General features: G+C 35.1%; 4 protein-coding genes across 4 annotated transcripts; 2 read left to right on the forward strand and 2 right to left on the reverse strand.

The window, feature by feature from the left end:
- The first annotated feature begins 124 nt into the window (after positions 1 to 124).
- Positions 125 to 4310, forward strand: LOC120164934 (protein WVD2-like 1). Its single transcript, XM_039174559.1, has 7 exons — positions 125 to 231; positions 1137 to 1485; positions 1909 to 2006; positions 3378 to 3471; positions 3576 to 3647; positions 3727 to 3837; positions 3990 to 4310. The coding sequence occupies exons 2-7, from the start codon at positions 1141 to 1143 to the stop codon at positions 4290 to 4292; spliced, it is 1023 nt and encodes a 340-aa protein (XP_039030490.1). The 5' UTR covers positions 125 to 231; positions 1137 to 1140; the 3' UTR covers positions 4293 to 4310.
- A 969-nt stretch (positions 4311 to 5279) lies between these two features.
- LOC120164902 (histone H1-like) lies at positions 5280 to 5827 on the reverse strand. The gene has a single exon (XM_039174534.1). It carries the CDS (start codon positions 5820 to 5822, stop codon positions 5286 to 5288), a length of 537 nt encoding a protein of 178 aa, XP_039030465.1. The 5' UTR covers positions 5823 to 5827; the 3' UTR covers positions 5280 to 5285.
- A 736-nt stretch (positions 5828 to 6563) lies between these two features.
- On the forward strand, positions 6564 to 14959 carry LOC120164921. Its single transcript, XM_039174546.1, has 4 exons — positions 6564 to 6585; positions 8185 to 8377; positions 8447 to 8724; positions 14877 to 14959. The coding sequence occupies exons 1-4, from the start codon at positions 6564 to 6566 to the stop codon at positions 14957 to 14959; spliced, it is 576 nt and encodes a 191-aa protein (XP_039030477.1).
- Positions 14960 to 18717: 3758 nt separating this feature from the next.
- Positions 18718 to 20494, reverse strand: LOC120164903 (auxin-responsive protein IAA16-like). Its single transcript, XM_039174535.1, has 5 exons — positions 20051 to 20494; positions 19504 to 19742; positions 19283 to 19418; positions 19149 to 19210; positions 18718 to 19000 (listed from the first exon to the last, which is right to left on the reverse strand). Exons 1-5 carry the CDS (start codon positions 20284 to 20286, stop codon positions 18963 to 18965), a joined length of 711 nt encoding a protein of 236 aa, XP_039030466.1. The 5' UTR covers positions 20287 to 20494; the 3' UTR covers positions 18718 to 18962.
- Positions 20495 to 24411: the final 3917 nt, after the last annotated feature.

The raw sequence follows: 24411 nt of genomic DNA on the forward strand, positions 1-24411 counted from the left end.
AGTAATGAACAATTCAATATTAGGAAGAGAGAAAAAATAAAGAAAAATAACACAGTTTCAAAGGTTGTCCTGAGAGCTATATAAAAGGAAAATCACAGATAGCACATTGTCTGCTTCTAAGATACACCAAGCTATCGGAGTGAGAGAAACTGTAAAGAAAGAAGGAGAAGAAGAAGAAGAAGAGAGGAGAAAAGGGTTTCAAGATCTTATCAGATCAAGCTACAAAAACCTGTGAGCTATATACTATTTGTATCAAAGTCATTATCTTTTGTTTTGGGTTTTTGGTCTTAAAATGAGCAATGCGGCTCATCTATTTAACTGATTTTCCATCTTGCTCGTTTTTTTTCAAGGTTTTGTGTTTGTTTTATGTGAATGTTTGCTAGGAAATGAAGAGTTTTTGGTAAATTTCTGGGTTTTTATTTGTCCATCTGGGATTTATCCATTCTGGGCTTTCTCAGTTTGGTCTCAAAGTGTTGGATTTGTGGAAATCCATTCTCCCCCTTCTCTATTAAGTTAAATCTAAAAGTTGAACTCCTCACAATTTGTAGTTGAAGGATCCATAAATCCTTTTCTGGAATCTTCCAATGTTGAAACAAAGTGAAAGCATTGCAAGGCTTGGAAAAGAAAAAGGGATTCTTTGGAAATAGAATTCAATCACTTGATGTGCATGTTGGAAGCTTTCCATTAGGAGGAGACAAAGCTGAATAACACTGAATGTGAAGCATTTTTCATTCAATGTTGACCAGGATGCATGTTTTAGCTCAGATGTGAAATTCAGACCGCAGATCATAGTCCGATCTACACGAAATGGCCGTTTTATTTGATGTTTGGGTTTTCAGTCTGTGGATTATATATGAATCTTGTTTCAAATCTCTTATAACCATGCAATGCTAGACATTGTTAGTGTAGTTCTTGATTTAGCAGCTTTAAACTGCCTGTTTCAGTCGATTTTTCAATGCCGTGTACCTTGTTAAGCGTAGTTTGTTCATCGCAAGTGCATGAAACATCGTATGCATATCGACATAATATGAAAATGAATTGTCTATTACCTTTTTCCCTTTCCTCTGTTTTTGCCTTTTCCGACCCAATAATTTCCAATTCCTCATTGTTATGATGCTCAACTTTTTCTAATGCAGTGTAATGGGGAGGGAACTCACAGATGCTGGCAAGGACAATAAGCCAAATGGCTTGGTGAAATCAAACTGTAATCTGAGAGTTCCAAAGGGCACGGAGTCGAATGGGTATGAGGTCAAGGAATGCACCGAAAAAAACTCAGTCGTCGAGATTGATCATGAGAAGCAAGAACTGCTGGGTGTTAAAAGCACTAATTATTGCACTGACATCCCTGAAGAGAAAAATGAAAAGGCTGAAGATCACAAGTCCATGGACAACAAGTTTGGCACAAATGCATCGAGATCTAATGGTGCAAATGGCACCGCAAATGTTGACACTACGCTCTCCCCTACTTCAACGAAGGGTTCAGAGGTAACTCCAATTCTTGAGTAAGAGTGAAATTTTGTGATCCAGATTATTTGATATATAGTTTGGTTTTTGACACTCGGATTGGCAGTTTTCTTCATAAGAGGTCTGATCTGTAAGAAACCGATAAGCAATTGCTTCTTCATGTGCAGTTGGAGATTTCCATACGTGGCAATAGTGAATTTTCCGATAGGAAATCTAGCGATAATGTTTTCTTTCAAAATGAAATTTTGATCTGTGGTTTACGGCCATTTTTATATGCATGTTGAAACGATCCTGTCAATGTTTTGCTTTTAATGGCCGTTCCATGGCCGGTTTTCCTTTGTTTGTCTAAATCAGTGTAATTGCTCGGTTTCAGATCATTGATGCTACTTATTTGCTGATATATGTGTAAGGTGCTGATCTTTTTTATTTTGCCATTTTTCTCAGCCGTACTCTCCGGTGACCACTCCAATGTCGAGGAAGCCATTGCAACCATATGGCAGGAAGATTCCTGATGAAGAAGATAATTGGTCCGTCACTTCCTCGTATCCTTTTCTTTGGTTTTATGACATGGTACATTCAACTAGTTGGTAGCAGTTTTTTTATTATTATTTTTATCGAGGGACTTCTTGTAACCCAAAACCCAACCTAAAAGAAATTAGGTCGAATCTAGAGAGTTATGAAGAAACTTATCCCTTACGAAAAACATGCTCGATTTAAAAACTTAAAAATTAATACTAGTGTTACCAAAATATTCCTCGAATGAAAAGTAGAATAAAAATCATAATGAAATAATAATTTATCTGAAAATAAATAAGATTCTCTAAGTAGCGCCTATCACGATCAACTTGGACAGAGGATCGACCCGAATCAATTACCACACAATAATTAACAAATAATTTACTATTCTAATCTAATATGAGAACCATAGCTAATGCCAACGTATTAACTAATACTCACGGTCAATTCTAGTTATCCGAGTGAGTTCAAATCGAGCGCTAGCAATGGAGGGGCGATACTTCCGTTTTCGATTAGATGTCCCCTCTTCGAATCAAAACTCAAACAAGTCATGCGTCCTTGAATCCATGCTTTCCTTGGATAAACAAATTGTTTATGCCAAGACCATGCCTTTACGAATATAAATAGCTCCCTGTACAAACTAAAACAATCACGTTTGTCTTATTGGATTTAATAGGTTGAGTTGGTGAGAAAGTAACCTCATCAAATCACAGCAAGAGGTATGGTAAGATCTCCACTTCTCATAATCCTTTTTATCGGTGATTCCAGAAGCATTTGATATAGAAGAATGATTAGCTCCAACCCAAGTGTTTAAACCATCAATACCCGATCTCTGATTAAAGCCACTAACTCGTCCAAGGTCACTATAAAGGTACTGCAATAGCTCCCCATACGATCGGAAACTTCCGAGAACGAAAACAAGGTCATGATTTTCCTCCAAAGCTTGAAACGACGACGACAGGGTGGCCACGTTAGGGAATGCGACGAGAGGCGGTCGATGGTTCAAGGCGGGTGTACGCTGTTTAGCTTTGTCGGCGATGAGCTTCGATGTGAAAGACGATGGGTAAACCAGAAGGAACAACGCACGAAGGAATAGAAAATAAAAATAGATAAAAAGCTTGAAGGCGGTAGCTCGTGGAGTTTCAAAATTAGGGTTGATATGTTTCTGGTAAAAATAGTTAAATTACAGGGATGGTCCTCGTTGTTCTCAAAGATTTCCAAAGTAACATTCAAACTTGGTTTCTCTTACGAAATAGCCACTGAATCAAAATTAGGGATTCAAAGAAAATTTCCCAAATTCTATGGTTTTTAATTTTGGGTAAAATTTAGTTTTAATTTGGGGAAATTTTGGGGTGTTACGAACACTATTATCATATTTCTTCCTTAACTGTATCTAGTACGGCTGCATCTGTTCGAACTGCTAGGTCAAGGGTAACTATTGGATCTGCTCCATCTTTTAGAAGTGCTGAACGAGCTGAGAAACGGAGGGAGGTAAATTCTTTGTCCTACTATTTCTGATACCTTTTCAGTTGTCGATTTTTTCCGTATTTCATTTCCCAAGCTATCCAAGTATAAATGTTCTTTTATCAATCCAGTTTTACCAAAAGTTGGAGGGAAAACACCGAGCTTTGGAGGCGGAGAGAAGCCAGTGCGAGGCCCGGACCAAGGTACGTGGCATTCAGAATATTATACTTCTCCACGACTTGGTTAGATTTAACAAAAATGGGCCTCCTTGCTTTCTTGCAGGAAGAGCAAGAAGCAGCCCTTAAACAGCTTAGAAAGAGCATGGTTGTCAAAGCAAATCCGATTCCTGATTTCTACTATGAAGGACATCCACGAAAGGTTGAACTGAAGAAGGTATTCCCGGTCGATCTTTTCTCCCTGTTTTTCTCGAGTCCTCGAAGTTACATGTTCCATGAAGTTACATGTTCGAACATATGCATCACATATGTTTCATGCAGTTTTGGTGGATAATGGAACATTTCAATCTTGCTTCTATTTCGTTTCAGCTGCCATTGACTCGGCCAAAGTCACCAAATCTTTCCCGGAGAAAGAGCTGCAGTGATGCAGTCCGCTCATCTCAGGACGAAAAAGCAAAAGCTTGCTCCCGGACTCACCGTCACAGTTTAGGTAACCATATCGAGCGATCCCCTACTGCAAATGAGTTAAAAAGTAAAGGCCGGGTTGGTGGACAGACCGGTAATCTCTCTGGCAGGGCTAAAGATCGAGCAAAACAGGTAAAAGAGGCGACAAAAGCTACGCCTTCTAAAATCGCCGAGGCGAGTAATGCTAACATCACGGTTGAATCATGAACATCTAGTGTTTCTTTTTTTTACTAAATACTAACTATTAAGCTGGGAAGTAGACTTGAATTCCTGCCCTGTCATGCTATATGGATGTTTTGAAACTGAATAGTAATTAGCTTGTTTCAATTTTAGCAGACAACTTATTTTTACAATGGCTTGCATTCATGTGAATTGTATATGTTTTGTAAGTTTGTATTCTTACCTAGCTTTATATATATATATATATATATATATATATATATATATATATATATATTATGAGATATAATGCGAAATATGGCTTTAAAATTATAAAATACATGAACATGGTAAATATTATTACATAAATGGTTTCATATTAAATTTATTTAACTATGCATAATTATGATTGAAAAGGTATATTTCTTGTTTAATGCATTGCAGTACTAAGAAAAGGGCACTATTTAAGTGACTATAATGAAAATTTTAGGAAAAACTCTTGGCGTTTGTTAAAAAAATGTTCATGTATTAATTTTCTTGATGCTTGAAAATTTCTCACTAAATCCCTAGAATTTTTTCTAAAATCGAATGACGCGAGAAAATTATGTACAAACACAAAATACAAAACGCATATTCAATTATAATACAAATCCAGAGCAGAAAAGTTGTGCTTGTGCACATAATTCCCTAAATTACCAACTCCTATAAAAATCAATGGAATTAATTAAAATAACCTTTTTATACCATCATTAAAAACATTATAATTAAGACCATGAACAAAAAATTATTCTCCAGATGAAATTAAGCACCAACTTATAAACCTCAAAGGAAAACAGAAATCACGAATCTTACTAATAAATAGAAAGATTAAAAAAAACTGATAAAATGACACATAAAGCATAACCTGTTTTATATATAAATAAACCAACATAAATCACATATATCGGTCTAAAATCCATAACTACCCCTATTCTACCACCAAATTTACACCGTCTGAAAAAAAAAACCTCCCAAGTCCTACAAGTAAACGTTCCACTCTCTTTACTTCATTGCCTTCTTTGGCGCCGCTTTTTTAGCCGGCGATTTCAAACTCTTTGGTTTCTTCGCCACTACAACCTTCTTCTTTGCCGGAGTCTTTACTTTATGCCCCGGTGAACTCTTCTTGGCCGTCTTTGCCACCTTATTTGGCTTGGCCGCTGGTTTAGCTTTAGCCTTTGTCGTAGCCTTCAGTTTCACCGTAATTTTAGCCTTTGCCTTCACAGGCGTTGCTACTTTGGCCTTCGCTTTCGGCTTCGCCGCGGTTTTTGCCGTCTTCGGCTTGGATTTTGCGGCCGTGGTAGTAGCAGATTTAGGCTTCGCGGTGACGGGATTCTTAACTGCAGCGGAAGCCGAAGGTAGTTTGAAAGAGGCTTTAACTTTGACGAGTTTTCCAGAAGCAACGAACTTCTTCATCTGAACAAGCAAGAGCTTTCGAAAATTCGACGGTAATTGTTTATGCTTTTCTTCGATGAATTTAGTGAGCGCATACTGGCTCGATCCACTCCTCTCTTTCAACGTAACGATGGCTTCTGAAATCATCTGTAAAAATCATTCAGAAACTGAATTAAAAATCGATAATAATATAGAGAGAGGAACCAAAGGTTTCTAGTGAAGAAGCTGATTTCGGCTTCTTAGAGCCAGCAACTTTCTTCTTCGCGACGGAGGCAACAACGGAAGCCATGAGTCAATTCAACGAGTTTATGAGTCCTAGTAGATTCGGAAGCTTTTTTCTATTTTTAGTAAGAAACGGCTGAGAGATGTAGATTTTATAAGAAAATGGTGAAAGGTTATCGGTTGAAAATAAAATGGCGCGGATCGTTAGGTGTTGGAAATTTAGAATTTTGGCGGTACGATGAGATATTTAACAACGGTTGGGATTCGGAGTTTGAATAAGTTGCGGATCGTGGAGGGTTCAAAAGGGTAGCGGAGACTGAGATTAAAATATTTATAATATTTGAATTTAAATTCGCAAAAATGCATATTCTTTTTAAAAATCAATGTAGTTATTGTATTATTTTTTTCATTCAACGTGGTTCTTTAATTCAAAAAATAAATTTAATGTGACTCTTTGACCATTATTTTTCATCGTTAACTGTTATTGTACTGAAGTGACGGTTCATAATGTTAATGTAACAGTCTACAGTGGTTTATATCGTGCCCGGTAACATGACATATGGGTTAAATTGGTAAATTAAACACGAAAATTGAACTGTCATATCAATACCGTAGAAAGTCATGTCAGCGTCATGAATTATCCCATCAGCACTATAACGATTAACGATGAAAAACGTTAGTCAAAAAGGTACATTAAAAAATAATAAGATGATCATATTATTTTTTCAATAAAAGTATGTGGACCTTCAATATCTTTTTGCCCTTTATATTTAATGTTAGTTATAAATACATTTACGTGAAATATGATATTATAACTCATACTAATTTTGTATAAGCATTAAATAAAGATATTCAACATTAAAATACTTGTTTACAATATTTTTTTGGTACATTAAAGTTTAGGTCGGGTAGCTCCCCAGTTCAGGGCCAGAGCATATCTAAAATTCAATTGGAATTTACAGATTACCCTCTAAAAGTGACACTAGTAGGATTCAAACTTGACTTTATAAGATTAAATTCCTTGATCTCAATCACATGTATCAACACTCATTAGCAAAGTTGTTTAAGGTATTGGAAATAAAACTAACAATGTTGAAATAATATTGATATAAAATAAAAGTTTAAAAATCACTTTTGATATTATAATAAATCTATTTTATCTTTTTAATCTTTTTCGTATTAATTTAACTTTTAAAATTGTCACATTGCATCAACAATTTAAATATATATATATTATAGTTTGGAGTTTTAAGTTAGGGTTTAAGGGTTAAGAGTCAAGGTTTAGGGTATAAAATAATGAAATTAAACATCTTTGAGACAAAATTGATGTGAAAATAACATAAGGATAAAAATAATAAATTAGATCTATTATAGTGGCAAAAGTGACCCTAAGCCTTAGACAAAATATTAGTAATGCTTATAATAATTAGGTAAAAATGGATTAGAGATTCCTGTACATTTAAAAAAATCAACAAGTTTCATATTATTTTTTTCAATGTGACACTCCAACTCATAAAATAAACCCCATGTGACCATTTGGCTAATACTTTTCATCGTTGACTGTTACAGTGCTAATGTGGCAGTTCACTGTGCTAATGTGACGGTGCACAATACATATATGACAGTTCACAGTAGTTGATAATGAGGCGGATGACATGAGAAATGAGCTAAATTGGTAACTCAAACATGACAAATGGACTACCACGTTAGCACTGTGGATCACCATGTCAACACCGTAAGCTACAACGCTAGCACCGTAACTGTTAACGACAAAATGATTAAATGACCACATTAGGTTTATTTTTTGACTTGGAGGATCACATTGAGAGAAAACATAATACGCACAATTAATTTTTTTTTTCAAAATTCCAAATATCTCTTATACTTTTTCCCTACTAATTAAAATCAAAATAAACAAATAAAGTTTGTTGAAAATAAAACGGCTAGACCGAATGAGCGACACGCATACATAGACCTATGAATATTTAATAGCCTCAAAGAATTGTTTTAGCAATAGAATCTCCACCCCGTTTTCTTTTGATGATTCCTTTCAATATATACATAATTTCAACACTGCTCCCTTCATCCATCCATCCATCCATCATCATTGACCTTTTCATCGTGGATAAGCCGCCTCAGCTTCGGCTGCTGTCGCGGCTATAATAAACTTTTCTTTTGTATTTTGTTTTGATTTCGAATCAAAATAAAAAGTGAAAAGAAAAGGTTATCATTCGATGTCTTCCAAGGTTTAGATAACGGAATTCTTATATTTTGTTTTGAATCATAGCTTTTGCGGAAAAGAAGAGGATGAAGGAGGACGGATCGGAGGCGGCGGAGACAAAGAAGGCCGTTAAATCCTCATCATTCCATGACTCCGAAACAAAAGTTCCAAAACGTAATGCATCGAAACATCGGCCGCCTCCGTTGATGATCGACAAGAAACTCCTAAAAAAGCAAATGTCGATGTTAGAGACCTCAAGGTTCGTCATATTTTTTTGGTTGTAGAAAGTTTAACGTTGTTGCATAATCTTATCAATTTCGTGTTTTAGGGAGGTTGCTTGGGAGAGAAGGCGGCGACAGATTCTTCGTCAGGAGAGAAGAAGGAAAGGGGTGATCGCGAAAGAGAATGGATTGACGGATGAAGATTTGAAGGAGCCCAAAGGGTGCATAGAATTAGGGTTTGGATTCAACGAAGAAGATAAAAAACTATGCAACACATTGCCTGCTTTAGACCTTTATTTTACTGTAAACCGTCGCCTTTCTCCATTTCCATCCCATCGAAGCCAGAGTTACTCGTCAACACCATTACCATTGTTGGGGAAAACGGGTTATTTCCCACACGAACGTAGTTTTAAAATTGACCTAAATTGTCAAGATTAAAACCACCAAAGGTTGCACAGCGAATAAACCTGTCAAACTATTGAATATTGAAACACAATGGAAAAGAACCGAATAAAAAACAATAAAGGAGAGAACACACCAAATTTACGATGTTCGACGAGAATATCGTCTACTCCTCGGGCACCACACCGGATGATAACTTTACTATATCGCCAATATTACAACAAATGGAATTCTTTGGAATTCCCAAAGTGGGAGAATGAAGAATACAAGAGGAAGAGAGAACTTGTTTTTGGGATGATTTCTAATGGAAATACTTAGGCCTAATTATAGTTGAGTTTCAAGAACAATATTTTCAAAATTTGGCCACCTACCAAATAATTTTCCAATATGTACAAATTAGCCACCAAATATGAAATTCACATGTTCAAAGTTTGGCCACCAACCAAGATGAAATTTCTAATAAGTTGTCCACCAACCAAGATGAAATTTCCAACTTGCCAACTTAATTTCTAGACAAATATAACAAATCTCCACCTTGGCTTGAAATTACCAAGCCTACTCAACTTCTTCAACTCCCCAAATTTGTAGTGCATCTAATTGCACTCACAAGCGCCACACACCCGAAGGTGTTCATACTTTCAGGATGTTAATCAAGTTCAAACAATGATTGAACTTGATTATTGTTACCACCTTGGTCATCATATCTGCAGGATTTTCTGATGTCGCATTTTTCTGAAGTAGAATCTTTCATTCTTCAAAGATCTCCCGCACAAAGTGATACCTCACGTCGATATGCTTAGTCCTTGAATGGTAGACTTGATTTTTCGCTAAGTGAATAGCACTCTGACTGTCACAATAGAGACTAATGTGACTTTGAACAACTCCCAAGTCTTTCATCAACCCGTTAAGCCAAATTGTTTCCTTTACAGCCTCTGAAACTGCCATGTATTCTGCCTCTGTAGTAGACAAGGCCACCGTAGATTGCAATGTAGACTTCCAACTTACTGGGGCTTTAGCAAGAGTAAACAAATACCCAGTAGTTGATCGACGCTTATCCAAATCACCAGCATAATCGGAATCAGCATATCCAACCATACACTGACCAAGTGCTTCATCCTGTTCAAAAACTAAACCAACATCCACGGTTTGTTGGAGATACCGTAGAATCCATTTCACAGCTTGCCAATGTCCTTCTCCAAGATCATGCATGTACCTGCTCACAACTTCAACTGCTTGTGAAATGTCAGGACGCGTACACACCATTGCATACATCAAGCTCCCAACTGCATTAGCATATGGAACTTTTACCATATACACTCGTTCTTCGTTAGTTTTAGGAGATAATTGAGAACTAAGTTTCAAATGAGAAGCCAATGAGATACTTACATGTTTGGTATTTTCATTCATGCCAAAACATTGTAATACCTTTCTCAGATACTGCTTATGTGTTAAACAAAGCTTCCATCTCTGTCTATTTCTTCTTATCTCCATACCAAGAATCTTCTTGACCTCACCTAGATCTTTCATCTCAAACTCTTGATTCATATGAGCCTTTAATTTGTCTATCTCCTTTTGACTCTTTGAAGCGATCAACATATCGTCAACGTACAAGAGAATATATATGAAAGATCCATCTTTGAGCTTTTGCAAATACACACAATGATCATATTTGCTTCTAGTATACTTTTGCCTCCTCATAAAGCTATCAAATCGCTTGTACCACTACCTCTGAGATTGCTTCAATCCATATAGCGATTTGTTCAGCTTACAAACTCATTTCTCACGACCACCATCTTTGTATCCTTCTGGCTGAGACATATAGATCTCCTCTTCTAAATCACCGTGCAAGAAAGTCGTCTTTACATCAAGTTGAGTTAGCTCCAAATTCAACTGTGCTACCAAGGCCAACAATATTCTAATGGAGGAATGCTTCACAACAGGGGAAAATACTTCATTGTAGTCGATTCCCTCCTTTTGAGCGTAGCCTTTAGCTACCAACCGTGCCTTGTAGCGAACATCTTTCTTGTTATGAGATTCATCTTTCTTTACAAATACCCACTTACATCCAATGGCTCTTTTACCTTTCAGTAATTGTGCCAGCTTCCAAGTGTTGTTCTTTTGGAGAGATTGCATTTCTTCATCCATGGCACTTTTCCACTTATTTGTATTGCTTCTTGGTAAGTGATAGGGATACCATCATCAACAACTGGAAGAGCATAGGCCACCGTATCAACAAATCGAGCAGGTCTACGAATTTCTCTCATTGGCCTTGTAATTGCAAGTGCTTCTGGTGTCTCCAATGGTTCTTGGGTTTGAACCTCTTCATCTTCTAATTCTTCTATTGGAGTTGAAGAATCAGCCGCATCAACTTCTGGGATCATCGTCTGCTGAAACTTCACCTGTTTTGGAGTATGCTCCACTTGCTACGGAGTACTACTTGTTTGGACGACTTCACTTGTTACCTTCTTTACTAGGGCAGATTCATCAAAGGTAACATCTATGCTACAAATTATCTTCTTGGTGTCTAAACACCAAAGGCGGAATCCCTTCACTCCATGGGTGATTCCCATAAAGAGAGCCTTCTTTACTCTCGGATCAAGCTTGGATTCCTTCACATGATAATAAGCAGTGGATCCAAATACATGTAAGGAATCATAATCAGTAACAGGTTTTCCAGACCATACCTCCAATGGTGTTTTTCCTCCTATTGCTGACGACGGCAGACGATTGATAAGATGGCCAGCATATGTCACAGCCTCAGCCCAAAATGCCTTGCCTAACCCAGCATTAGACAACATACATCGAACTTTTTCCAATAGTGTTTGATTCATATGCTCTGCCACCCCATTCTGTTGTGGTGTATGTCTAATAGTGAAGTGTCGAACAATACCATACTCATGGAAAACGTCAAAGAATGGGTCACTTTTATATTCCCCTCCATTTTCCGTCCTAAGACGTTTGATCTTCTACCAGTCTGGTTCTCGATCATATTTTTCCATTTCAGGAAAATTTGAAGCACTTCATCTTTAGACTTCATCGGATACACCCAAACTCCTCTGGAAAAGTCATCTACAAAAGTTACAAAATAATGGTTTCCTCCCAAAGACGATGTCTTTGAAGGACCTCATACATCTGAGTGAATATAATCTAGAATACCTTTTGTATTATGTATAGTGGTGCCAAACTTCACTCTCTTCTGCTTTCCTAGAACACAATGCTCGCAAAAGTTCAATTTGCAAGCCTTTGCACCTTTCAACAATCATTTCTTTGCCAGAATTTGCAAGGATTTCTCTCCAGCATGTCCCAACCGCATATGCCACAACTGGGTTGTGTCCAAATTATCACCTCCGGAAGCTGCTGCACCTGCTCCAATAATTGTACTACCTTGGTAGTAATACAAATTATTTTTCCTGATGCCCTTCATCATCACAAGTGCGCCATATGTGACTTTTAAAACTCCATCTCTCATAGTGACTACTGAGCCTTTGGATTCTAAGGCTCCCAACGAGATGGGATTTTTCTTCAAACTGGGCACGTATCGGACATCTGTCAGAACTCTGGTTGATCCATCTTGATTCTTCAATCGAATTGAACCTATCCCAACAGTTTTACAGGCAATGTCATTGCCCATATAAACAACTCCTGCATTTAGTTCCACTAAATCGGAGAACCACTCCCGATTAGGGGACATATGATAGGTGCAACCCAAATCTAATATCCACTCATCAGAATGGAATGTTGTTGATGAAGCAACCAATGATATATCAGATTCATGTGCATCATGCTCTGCAACACATGCATCTAGAGCAGCTTTTCATTTCTTCTTCAGCTTCGGACAATCTTTCTTCCAATGGCCTTTCTCATGACAAAAGACACATTCATCTTTTCCCAGTCTGGACTTCGACTTTGATCTCCCTCTCCACTTTGGCTTTTGACTTTTCGAGAGACCTCTTGCCACCATGGCCTCTGCTGCTTCGTACTTGCTCTCCTTCTTGGTTTTCTTCCTGAGTTCATAACTATACAAAGCAACAATTACATCTTTAAGGGTAACATTATCCTTACCATGAAGTAACGTTGTCTCAAGGTGCTCAAATTCATCTGGAAGAGATGACAACAACATCAAAGCCAAATCTTCATCTTTGAAGGTTTCATCCATGCCCAATAAGTCTTCCGCTAGCTCATTGAACGCAGTGATGTGTTCATTCATACTAGTGTATGGTTGATAATCAAATCTGAACAATTTTTTCTTCATGTGGAGACGATATTGAGAGCTTTTCTTCAGGAATTTTTCTTCCAAAGCTTTCCACATCTTACTTGCAGAAGTCTCGTTCTTGTAGCCATACTTCTGCTCCCTGGAAAGACAAGATCGAATCGTGTTGCACGCCAAACGATTGATTGTTCCCCATTCTTTCTCCTCCATATATTCGGGCTTTTCTTCCTCAATGGCGATGTCTAGACCTTGTTGGAATAAAGCGTCTAACACCTCGCATTGCCACATGCCAAAATGACCGGATCCATCAAACAACTCCACCGAGAAATTTGCATTTGACATCACCCTCCTCTCCGGTCCAGATGAAGAGCTTGATGTCTCAACTGATCCGTATTTTGGTATTTTAATTCTAACGAACAATATTCAATATCACGAACTATATCTTTTCAGCAACGGAACCACCAGGATAACCTTAACCGAAGCTCTGATACCAATTGTTGGGGAAAACGGGTTATTTCCCACACGAACGTAGTTTTAAAATTGACCTAAATTGTCAAGATTAAAACCACCAAAGGTTGCACAACGGATAAACCTGTCAAACTATTGAATATTGAAACACAATGGAAAAGAACCGAATAAAAAACAATAAAGGAGAGAACACACCAAATTTACGATGTTCGACGAGAATATCGTCTACTCCTCGGGCACCACACCGGATGATAACTTCACTATATCGCCAATATTACAACAAATGAAATTCTTTGGAATTCCCAAAGTGGGAGAATGAAGAATACAAGAGGAAGAGAGAACTTGTTTTTGGGATGATTTCTAATGAAAATACTTAGGCCTATTTATAGTTGAGTTTCAAGAACAATATGTTCAAAGTTTGGCCACCTACCAAAGAATTTTCCAATGTGTACAAGTTAGCCACCAAATATGAAATTCACATGTTCAAAGTTTGGCCACCAACCAAGATGAAATTTCTAATAAGTTGGCCACGAACCAAGATGAAATTTCCAACTTGCCAACTTAATTTCTAGACAAATCTAACAACCATCACCATCACCATCAGTTGGTTATTGATCACCATATCTTGAAAGCCCTAAAAATGAGCCAGATTGGTACAGCGCGGGTAATTCTTAAATACAAATAGTAAATAAAGGGCAAACTGCACTGATGGTCCCATTTTTTGATATGTTCTTCTTTGGTCACTGATTTTTAAAATGTTTGGGTTTGATCACTTACGTTTTCGGGTTATAACTTTTTTATCACGCAGAGGCTAACATCCATTGGATTGTTGACGTGGGAAGTTAACAAAAAACCTTAATTTCTAAATGGACCCATAAACTTCTGAAAATTTATATTTCACCCCTAATGGAGGTTAACAATTTTTTATAACGTGCCACATAACCTATCGGAGGGGGAGTGACCAAAATGTTATAACCCAAAAATGTAAAAAACCAAAACCAAACTTTTTTTTAAAAAAACTGATGACCAAACTAGAATAGACCAGAAACAAAAGAGACTATCCAAATAGTTTACCCTAAATAAAATCGAAGCTACAAAATAATAAAATGGCATAATACCCAAATTATCCCCCCAACATTTACCAAAATAGTGATTTTCCCTACTCTATTTTTTTGGGAGCATTTTGACCCACAATATTTTATTTTAGGGTAAAAAGACCCTTAACATTTACTAAAATAATCATTGTCCCTTATTCTTTTTTTTTTTCTGGGCATTTTAGCCCCCAATGTTTCATCTATGTTAACAAAGTTCCTATTTTGGAGCTTTTTACACCAAAATGAAACGTCAAGGGAAAAATGTTAAAAAAAAAGAATAGGGGCAAAATGACCTTTTTGGATAATGTTGGGGGGGCAATTTTTGCATTATTCCTAATAAAACCTTTCATATACATTTGTCAGGAGATAGTCCTCAGCAAGTGAAGTCGAAGCTAAGGCATTGGGCGCAAGCTGTGGCATGTTCTGTAAAGCAGTCGTGTTGCTGAGAGAATCAAAAGGTTTATTTGTCTTCAAACAAAAAATCCTATTTCCCTTCTTCTTTGTGTCTGGCCATTAATCTTTTTTACATACATCTTTTTTACAATTTATTTTTACAGTAACCTTTCAAAAAGAATTACTTCCTTATTTACTTCACCTTTTATCGTACTTCCACAGTTCACATCTACCATAACCCTTGCGCTCATCAGTCTCTATCTTCAAAAACAAACTCTTATCTGGACGGTGTAAAGTTCAGCCACAATGCGTTCTTTAACTTTTTAGAAGATAGCTTACCTCGGAATTCGAGGTCGCCAATGTCAAAGAGTTGGTGTAATATTCATGTAGGTTTGATTCAGTTGAGTAATTAGCAGTTTGGTGAAGATGAGAGTTTACTTGTGAAATTAGAGAATGGTGAGTTTAAAGGTAGAGGAACTGTGTGCCAAGTGTTTTAAGGATTTACAGTACATGTGAATTGTGGAAAGTGAAACAAAGAGAAAAATGTTTCTTTCTGAAAGATGTTATCATTAAAAATGGAAAGGGCACACGTCAAATGATTACTGATGAGAAACAAAGAAAGACTCTGGATTTTTGTTTATATGTTTCTTCTACATATGTTCCAATTTTGTGTAAGATTACACTTTTGTACCAAATCATTTACAGGGTTCGTTTTAAGTGTGGTTTAAGGGTAATTTCGTCCTACTACAGCTTAATTTAAGGCTAAGTAACACTAAGAAATGAGTGCGACCGAAAATGTTGTAAAAATCATATCGTTGTCGATTGGGTGCAACCTAAAATATTAATTTCTTTGACGTTTTCGGTTGAACCGAAAATGTTATTCAGAAGGCTAACCGAAAATGTTATAAGAAATGTTTCTGACCAAAAATGTTTCCTTTACAGTTTACACTCTCCCGTGGTTTAAGATCAATTTTATTCACTCATTTTCTATTTAATTAATTTTTAAAAAATAACATTAAAATTAAATACAACGAAAATGCAATGAGACGTTAATTGCGATAAATATCAAAACAATGAGGGCTAAAATTACGAATAATGATAGTAAGACTACAACCTTGCTACATTTGACCTTATGAAAAGGTATATATATAGGACTACAAATGGATCGAACGTTGACCGAAACCTTAACTGTTTGGTGAGAAATTTATTTATTTATGTTTATTTATTAAACGAATGAATATGAAAAAGATTTTATGTACGTTTAATTAAATGAACGAACATAAACAAATCTCTCGTTCCTTCATTTACGCTTAGTAATTTGTTTGATTATGTTTGTTTATTTATTAAATGGGCGAATATGAACAAGATTTTATGTATGCTTAATTAAATGAACAAACACGAACAAAGACTTATTCGTTTATTTACATTCAGAATGTGCGATAACTCATTTGTTTATGTTCATTTTTGTTTAGCCCAAACTCCATAACTATTTAAAATATTAATACCTAATAGATTTTAACCTTAAACCTATTTAATATTTTAAAATCCAATTAATTTTAAACCAAAATAAAAATACACAAATCAATTGAGAAAATATAAACCCTAAAATTATTTGGGATAAAAAACTCTTATCAAATATAAACTCAATTAATTTTATGTCTATTCGTTATATTCATTCGTTTGTGATCGTTTATCATTTTAATAAACAAACATGAATGAACACGAATAAACTACATTTCTTATGAACGAACACGAACAAAAAAAAATCGTTCGTTTATTGTCCACATTCATTTATTTATCCGATTAAAATTAATCAAACAAACATGAAGATATCACTGTTGAGATTCGTTCGGTTCGTTTACCTGAATATATACGTACGATCTTCCCCAACCTAAAGATAAAGCATGTGGCCTTAAAATGGGCTGATTACGTGGGCCTCCTATGTTCTATCCGATTAAATTTCGGCATAAAACTCATCCTTAGACTTTGATTTTATAATATTTTAATCCTTACTCTTTTGTTCACTCTAACTTTTAATATTTTGATCATTTTAATTCTTATTTAAATAAAAATAGTTAATTAACTAAAAGTTTATTAATTATAACATCAATTAATATAGTGTGAATTGCTAAATGTATTCCTATTATATTTTTAAATTAAATTAAAAATTTTATTTACTGATTTTTGTTTTTGAAATTTTATATTTATATATGAATATATAATAATATTTTGTATATATTTTAAATTTATATTTTTGAATAAAATATACTTATAATCACTCGTTAACCAGATCATACCCTGAGATATTAATTTCCAAGTAGACGAGCTTTTTAAAATTGAAAAGAAGATGAAGAAGAAAGAAACCAATTTGACAAATACCACGTTTCATGTTGGGAGAGATATCAAAGTGATGCTTATTGCCCCAACCAAATCCTCAATTTCAGATAATAATTAAAAAACCCAAATAATTGTAAGGGTAAATTACGTATTTAGCATATAAACTATCACTTTTGGTACATTTTCATACCTAAATTTTTATTTTTTTTCAAAATCATACCTAACGTTTAGTTTTTATTTCATTTTAGTACTCATCGTTAAAAACTTAACGCATTTAATATCTAAACTAACAGTCTTGACCCGTTTTAGTATCTAAACTTTTATTTTTTTCTTCAAAATTTAGCATTAAAATTTGAACGAGATACTAAAATGAAACGGAAATTAAAGTATTTAACGGCGGGTACTAAAATGAAATAAAAACTTTAGGTATGGTTTTGAAAATTTTGAAAGATAAAATTGATAGTTAGATACTAAATGTGTAATTTTCCCTAATTTTAGTTTAAAAAAAAAAAGGCCGCCAAAGAGAATAAATTAGGCTCCTGGTTGAGCTGCTTCAAGTCATTTAGACACCAAATGTCACTCTAATTCAGTTTGCAATTAATTCGGGTTCATTGAATTTATTTCAAAGGCATTGACGAAAATTAAATTATTAATGACAGAAATGTTATTATATTTTGGTTTAAAAATAATTACTTCTTAATTATTTTTTAATATTCTAAAAGAAGTTACTATGTTTTTTTATTATTAAAATTCTATGGTCTACATTAGTCTGCAAATTGCAATAAAAATACACAGTACCAGCACTGAAAATTAATTGAAAATTGGTAATAATTGATTCTTTAAATGATTCCCAACAAATTGCACATGGCCTTTGCTCCACCTTATGACCTTATTCCTGGATCTTGTTTACCGGCAAAACTTTCGAGATAATGTTTTGAAAGAAATTAATTTACGAGCTAATGCACTCCCAAGATTAATTGCTCAAATAGGGTGAAATCAACAGTGTTGGCCGTAGGTGGCGACCTTGTAGGTCGCCATGCACTCCGGGCGGCCTACCCTTGCTCAAACAGAGAGAATGAACGTGTTGCATGGCACATGCACGTCCCAACACATAGGTCGCCATGCCCTCCGGGCGACCTACCCTTGCTCGGCTTCCCTCGGATTCCCTCACATAGCTCGCTCGGATGCCCTCGCATAGCTCGTTCGGATGGCCTCGGATGCCCAGCGTGTTGGGACGTGCATGGCACATGCAATCTCTTATAGCTCGCCGGGAAGACATGGCGACCTAGTAGGTCGCCCAGAAGGCATGGCGACCTACGACCAACACTGTGGATTTCACCTTATTTGAGTAATTAATCTTGGGAGTGCTTTATCTCGTGAATTAATTTTTTTCAGAACATTATCTCGAAAGTTTTGTCCTTGTTTACATGTCTCCTCAACCAATTATATTATAAAGTTTATTAAAATAATAATAAATACAGTAATTTCAGAGAATCTTTTCATACGTGACAATAAACAAATACATGCAAAATATTACAAAAAGAAAAAGAAAAACACTCAGACAACCAAAAACAATAATATTTTAGAGATATTATTAAACAAACCATTGAAAATAAACATTTGTTTTTTCTATTATTTCTCCAAAATATATTCCTCATAATAATTTTTTTTTTATTAATTTTGATGTTGTTTCTTCTTCTGTTTCTTGTTGAACCAACTTCAGCATCTGTTCTTGCACTTCTCTACTGCTCTTGGTGCTGCATTAATAATTTCATTTATCAAATAAACTTCTTTACATATAGATTTCTTCTCTCTAAATCAGGACAGTAGAAGTATTCGAGTCAACTCAAAAATCGAAATTTGATTCTAATTTTAATATATACTTTTTTTAAAAATCGAACTAACCAAGTCCAATCGCTTCAGATCCTTTCATAATTCGTAAACGTTTGCAAGAATCGACGAACATCCTATAAAATGTGAAAGAGAAATTAATAATGAAGTGAATATTAATTAAAATTGAAAGTTGAAAATTAACTTACTCCCATGGAACATCTCCAACGAGCATCCAGTCTCCATCTTTGTCTTCATAGGTAGGGGCATATTTATAACCATTCAAAAGATCTATCAATTTGCTCTCGTTCATGAAATCTTTCATCCCTTGTGACTCGTAGTTATCTAAATCATTAATCCAAATAATAATGATTAAGTTTTGTTTATCAATGGCTAATGTTATATTTAATTTTGGGTTTATGACAATTACCAATGGTGAAGGAGCTGAACATTTTGCTTAAGGCATCAGAGAGTTGTTGGTAATTCTTGTAAAGTTTGAGGTCCACCTTGCGTAGATAAGGTGCACCATCCATGCTCACCTTAACGAAGGCGGCGGCTATTCCGTTGCCGGCCTTCATTCCGTCACTCTCCTCCTCGGAACTGGCTTTTTGGACCGCCATGATGTTCTTCCGGAAGGACCTGACCGGTGGCCATCCCACCACTTGTGCCCTGAAAGAGCAGAAAAATATTGAAAATGAAAGACTTTCTTAGCCACTTTCCTGTTGAAAACATTTTTGAATTATTGTTTGGTTGGTGGGAAAAGCACTAAAAGATTCCACATGTTGTGTTGTTTTCCCTCTTTTCCCCGACAAACATATAAACTCTTTTCTTTTTCCACTTTTTAAGATCCAATGAAGACTCATCCTCTACAAGTTCAAATTAGTGTTCAACAATATTAAAAAATACTATAACAAACAATATATGAATTTCTTCTCGATATATCATTTAAAAATGAAAAAAAAATGATCGTAGCTTACTTTGCAGGAGGCTTTGCAGGGTCAGTAGAGCGAGGAGCGATAGAGCTCTTCTCCTCCATCTTCTCTGACTCATCAGCTTCGGCCTTCTTTGTTGATAGATTAAGCTTCAGGTTAACCGTCTCCGAGAACCTTCGTTTGCCGTTGTTTTCGGTGGTTTCGCCGTCATTTCCCTTGCCTCCCGGCAACCCTAAACGTAACTCCGTCTCTTCGAAATTAATCGTGTGATACTTGTCCATAATGGCTATCAAATACAAGTTTTTACGTGAAAAACACTATGGGAATCCAACTTTAGCCTTCTTTTTTGTTTTCTCTCTCTCTCTCTCTCTCTCTATCTCTCTCTCTCACTCTCACTCAAAAGCTCTCTTGTTTGTAGTGTATTTGCTAGATGAATTGCAAATGAAGTGTGTGGATCGTATGTGAAACTGTTGGGAAAGAGGGCCGAAAATTATCTTCCCGGAAGATGATATATGGTTTTGGAATGCTGGGTTATGGACTTTCAATGGACACGATGTTGCCACGTGGAAACTGATGTCATGGATGATGTTACATTTAGAATGTTTGTAATGGAGTGAGTGAACATAGATTGGTTTTGGCTAAAAACCTGGTTAAATTTTAGACAAATTTTTTTATTTAAATTCAAGTTTAACCATAATATATAATATGATTAAATTATTAGCATATCAAAATGATTAACAAATCGTATCAGGAGCAAGTCTATTTGATCGAATGATCAAATTATTTATATTTGTTCTTTTACATTTATTTTTATTTATTTATTTGTGATTCTGTTTTGTCTATTTTTTTTCACTGATATAAAAAAATATAATATATGGTCATATTCATTTTTATTGTGGTCACCGCAGATTAACTGTTAATAGATTACGTAACGACACATGACACTAGTGACATGTGACATTAATCATTGGATGATTAAATTTATCTAAAAATTATTAAAAGTATTACTCAATTGAGATAATATGTAAATAATAAAGATTAAATGTGTAATTATATCAAAATATTTAACTATCACATCACCTAATCTATTAAATGTTAATGATAATTAACTTGTGATAATTATATTTTAATTAAATAAAAATAAAAATGATAATATATTATAATTTTGAAATCGATAAGATAAAATAGTACAAACATAAATAATTAATCATATAATTAACAGACAAAGTTGGTGCTGTTATCATTACTGTGTTTCTTAGGCTCCACCAACTAATGATGGCAAATGCACTAAAAATGAATTTTGGTTTTATACTTTTGATTTCACCAATAAGTTAATTAATTCCACTTCCTTTACTATATCGTTGTGCTTAATTTCTTATAGATCATTCTTAATTAATTAACATCAATTAGCGTTGATACAGGTAATTGAGATTTAGAAATTTGAGTTTATAAGGTTAAGTTTGAATCTTACTACTGTCACTCTTGGTGGATAATTTATAAATTCTTATATAAATCTCAATTGAATCTTAGGTACGCCTTAACCTAAGCTGGAATCAACCCCTTACCTAAACTTTAAAAAAAATCATACTTAATTAGTTAACTAATTGAGAAACAACTTAATTTAATTTGATGTCACTATATAAAAAATAATTTTGTTATATTTTTTTCAAAATACTAAAAGTTATTTAATCAAATAAATCAATCAATTTATTTCATATCAAATAATCCTTTTAAAAATGTTATAGGAAATTACCATTTATTTTTCAATTACATTTTTATATAACCTTTTCTTTTTAGTTTATTTATTTATTTTTGTGGGTGTACCGTTATCTAATTATTACTGATAATTTTGTTTATGACAAATAAATAAAATATAATGGAAAATCCAAGGTTATCCATTACAAACCTTTTCTACCCTTGGCATACTTATCCACACTCTGGCCACTTCTTGTGGTAACCATTAAAAAGCTCATAATACCATGACCCATTAGGGTTCCCACTGTGTTCTAAAAGGATGGGATGGTAAATACAATCCTCCAAATAAAATGCTTAATTAATTAACTATATATTTCAATTTGCAACTTTTTTAAAAGCAAGGAGTATTCAAATTATTTTTGCATAATTATATATTTTTAATTTAAAATGTTAACGAACAAATGAATTATTAACAATAATTATACTCGTACAATGATATACAATTAGGACATGAAATTAACTCAAAATAATCATTTTAGGCATGATTAATGATTTGCGTTGATTTCTTGATATTTTTTTAATGCAAAGTAATAATGATTATATTCTTAACCATAGAAATATTTATTTAAAATGACAATTAGGATCCTTTGATCCCAAAAATTGACTTTCTTTTTAATATTATTGTAAGGGCTACGAGATTGGAATGAATAAACAAAAAGACAAGTGGACAAAGGTGGGGGCCATAAAAAGCATACAACCGCGTTTGGCGAAAAGTCGGCGAAAAGCATGTGGGCGTCTGATTGGGCGAGAGGGTATTCCATTGGGTCCCACTCTCTCCAAACACGGTCTTCTTGCACTCGAGATTTTAGACACCCTCGCCTCAATTAGCATATTCTCCTCCTCTCCCACTCATGTGCCGTCCTACATGGTAGAAAAAACTAGGATGTGCACGGCCGAATTCGATGGGTTTCGACTCGATTCTATTTGATCGGGTTGAGTTTTTTTTAATTTGGATTCGGGTTCGGTTCAAATCGGTTTTTTAAGGTGTGTTCGGGTCGGATTCGGATTTATGGTGAAAAATACCCGACCTGACCCGACCCGAAAAAATATTTTTAATTTATATATTTATGAATAATTATAATAATATCACTTTATATATGACATTTTTTTTTCCAAATAATCACCCTGACACACTAATATTACCTGTTAGACACCCTTTCAACTTTTTTTACCGATCTAATACCCTTTGCAGTAAAGCACGCCCCCTGAAGCGCGTCTTATGATGACTTGGGATACACGTGGTAATGCGCGGCCCCTGGGGCGCGCCTTACGCCACGTAGGGCTATAGCACAGTGCAGGGGCCGCGCTTTGCTGAAATTATAACACAAGTCAGTAAGGAGTGCGCCTTTGCTTAACACCTACCCCTCCTGTTCACACCCATTTCTCACCCTATAAATACATCAATTCTTAATCAATTTCATCACATCAAATCCTCTAAGCTTCTTTCAAATACTCTTTATATTCTCATATCGCTCTTTAAGGTATATTTTATTATATTTAGTGTTTTGTTATTATTTTATTTAATTATTTAAATTATTTAATATTTTATTTATTTAATTTTTTGCAGATATAAAATGGAATGCTGTCTACTTCGTTTGAATGGAAATCACATATCTCGATATTTTGCTGATACGGTAACATTTTAACGTTTTAATTTAATTTCAATTATTAGTAATAATTTATTTATTTATTGAATGCATGATTATTAGTTTATAAATTAATTTTTGTAATTATTTATATTTTAGGAGAGAGGTCGTATTTTAGATCCTTTTATTAGGAACCTGAAGTTAGAGATACCTACGTGTGTCTGGCCGTATTTAGTAGAGGCTGGATTCTGTCACATAGGTAGATATGGAGGTCACTGTAAGATAGAACCATACCTTATTTATGCCTTAGTGAAGCGATGGAGGTCGGAGACCCACACATTCCATCTTCCGTGCGAAGAGTGCACGATTACACTTGAGGATGTTTCTATGCACATGGGGCTTCCGGTGGATAGAGGTGTGATATCAGGGATAGCGCACGGTTCCTGGGCTACTTTGTGCCGGGATAATCTAGGACGTGTCCCTGAAAGTTTTAACAGTGGTCGGATACCATTAAATTGATTAGATGCCAATTTTCGGGAGTTGAGCGCAGACGCCTATGAAGATGAAGTTAAAATGTATGCACGGGCATGCATAATGTAGCTTATAGGAGGGTTGCTGATGCCAGACAAATCGCGTAACCAAGTTCACTGTATGTGGTTGCGACATCTTGTCGACTTTCATTTGGCCGGATCACTCAGTTGCTCGGCAGTTTTGGTTTTCCTGTATAGGGAGATGTGTCGAGCGACTGACTATAGAAAAAATGCTATCAGTAGATGTCTCCTTCTGCTGCAGTCTTGGGCATGGTATCGATTGCCCTTTTTATGTCCCGTTGTGAAGAACTCATTCGTATTTTCGCTACTGTTGAGGTAATTATAAAAATGATTTCGTATATTAATCATTGTATACAGTGTATAATAAAAAAATTTCATTGAATAGGTGGTCTGCTGACAGGAAAATCATCGGGAGCTACCTGATAATTTAGAAAAAAAATTAGGGTGCTAATCGACCAGAAGGCTGGCACACAGGTATTCATTTTAATGTTTAAAAATCGATTTTAGATTATAG

Source organism: Hibiscus syriacus, unplaced genomic scaffold, assembly GCF_006381635.1.
Source record: "Hibiscus syriacus cultivar Baekdansim isolate YM2019G1 unplaced genomic scaffold, ASM638163v2 tig00111558_pilon, whole genome shotgun sequence".
In the NCBI taxonomy this organism is placed as follows: domain Eukaryota; kingdom Viridiplantae; phylum Streptophyta; class Magnoliopsida; order Malvales; family Malvaceae; genus Hibiscus; species Hibiscus syriacus.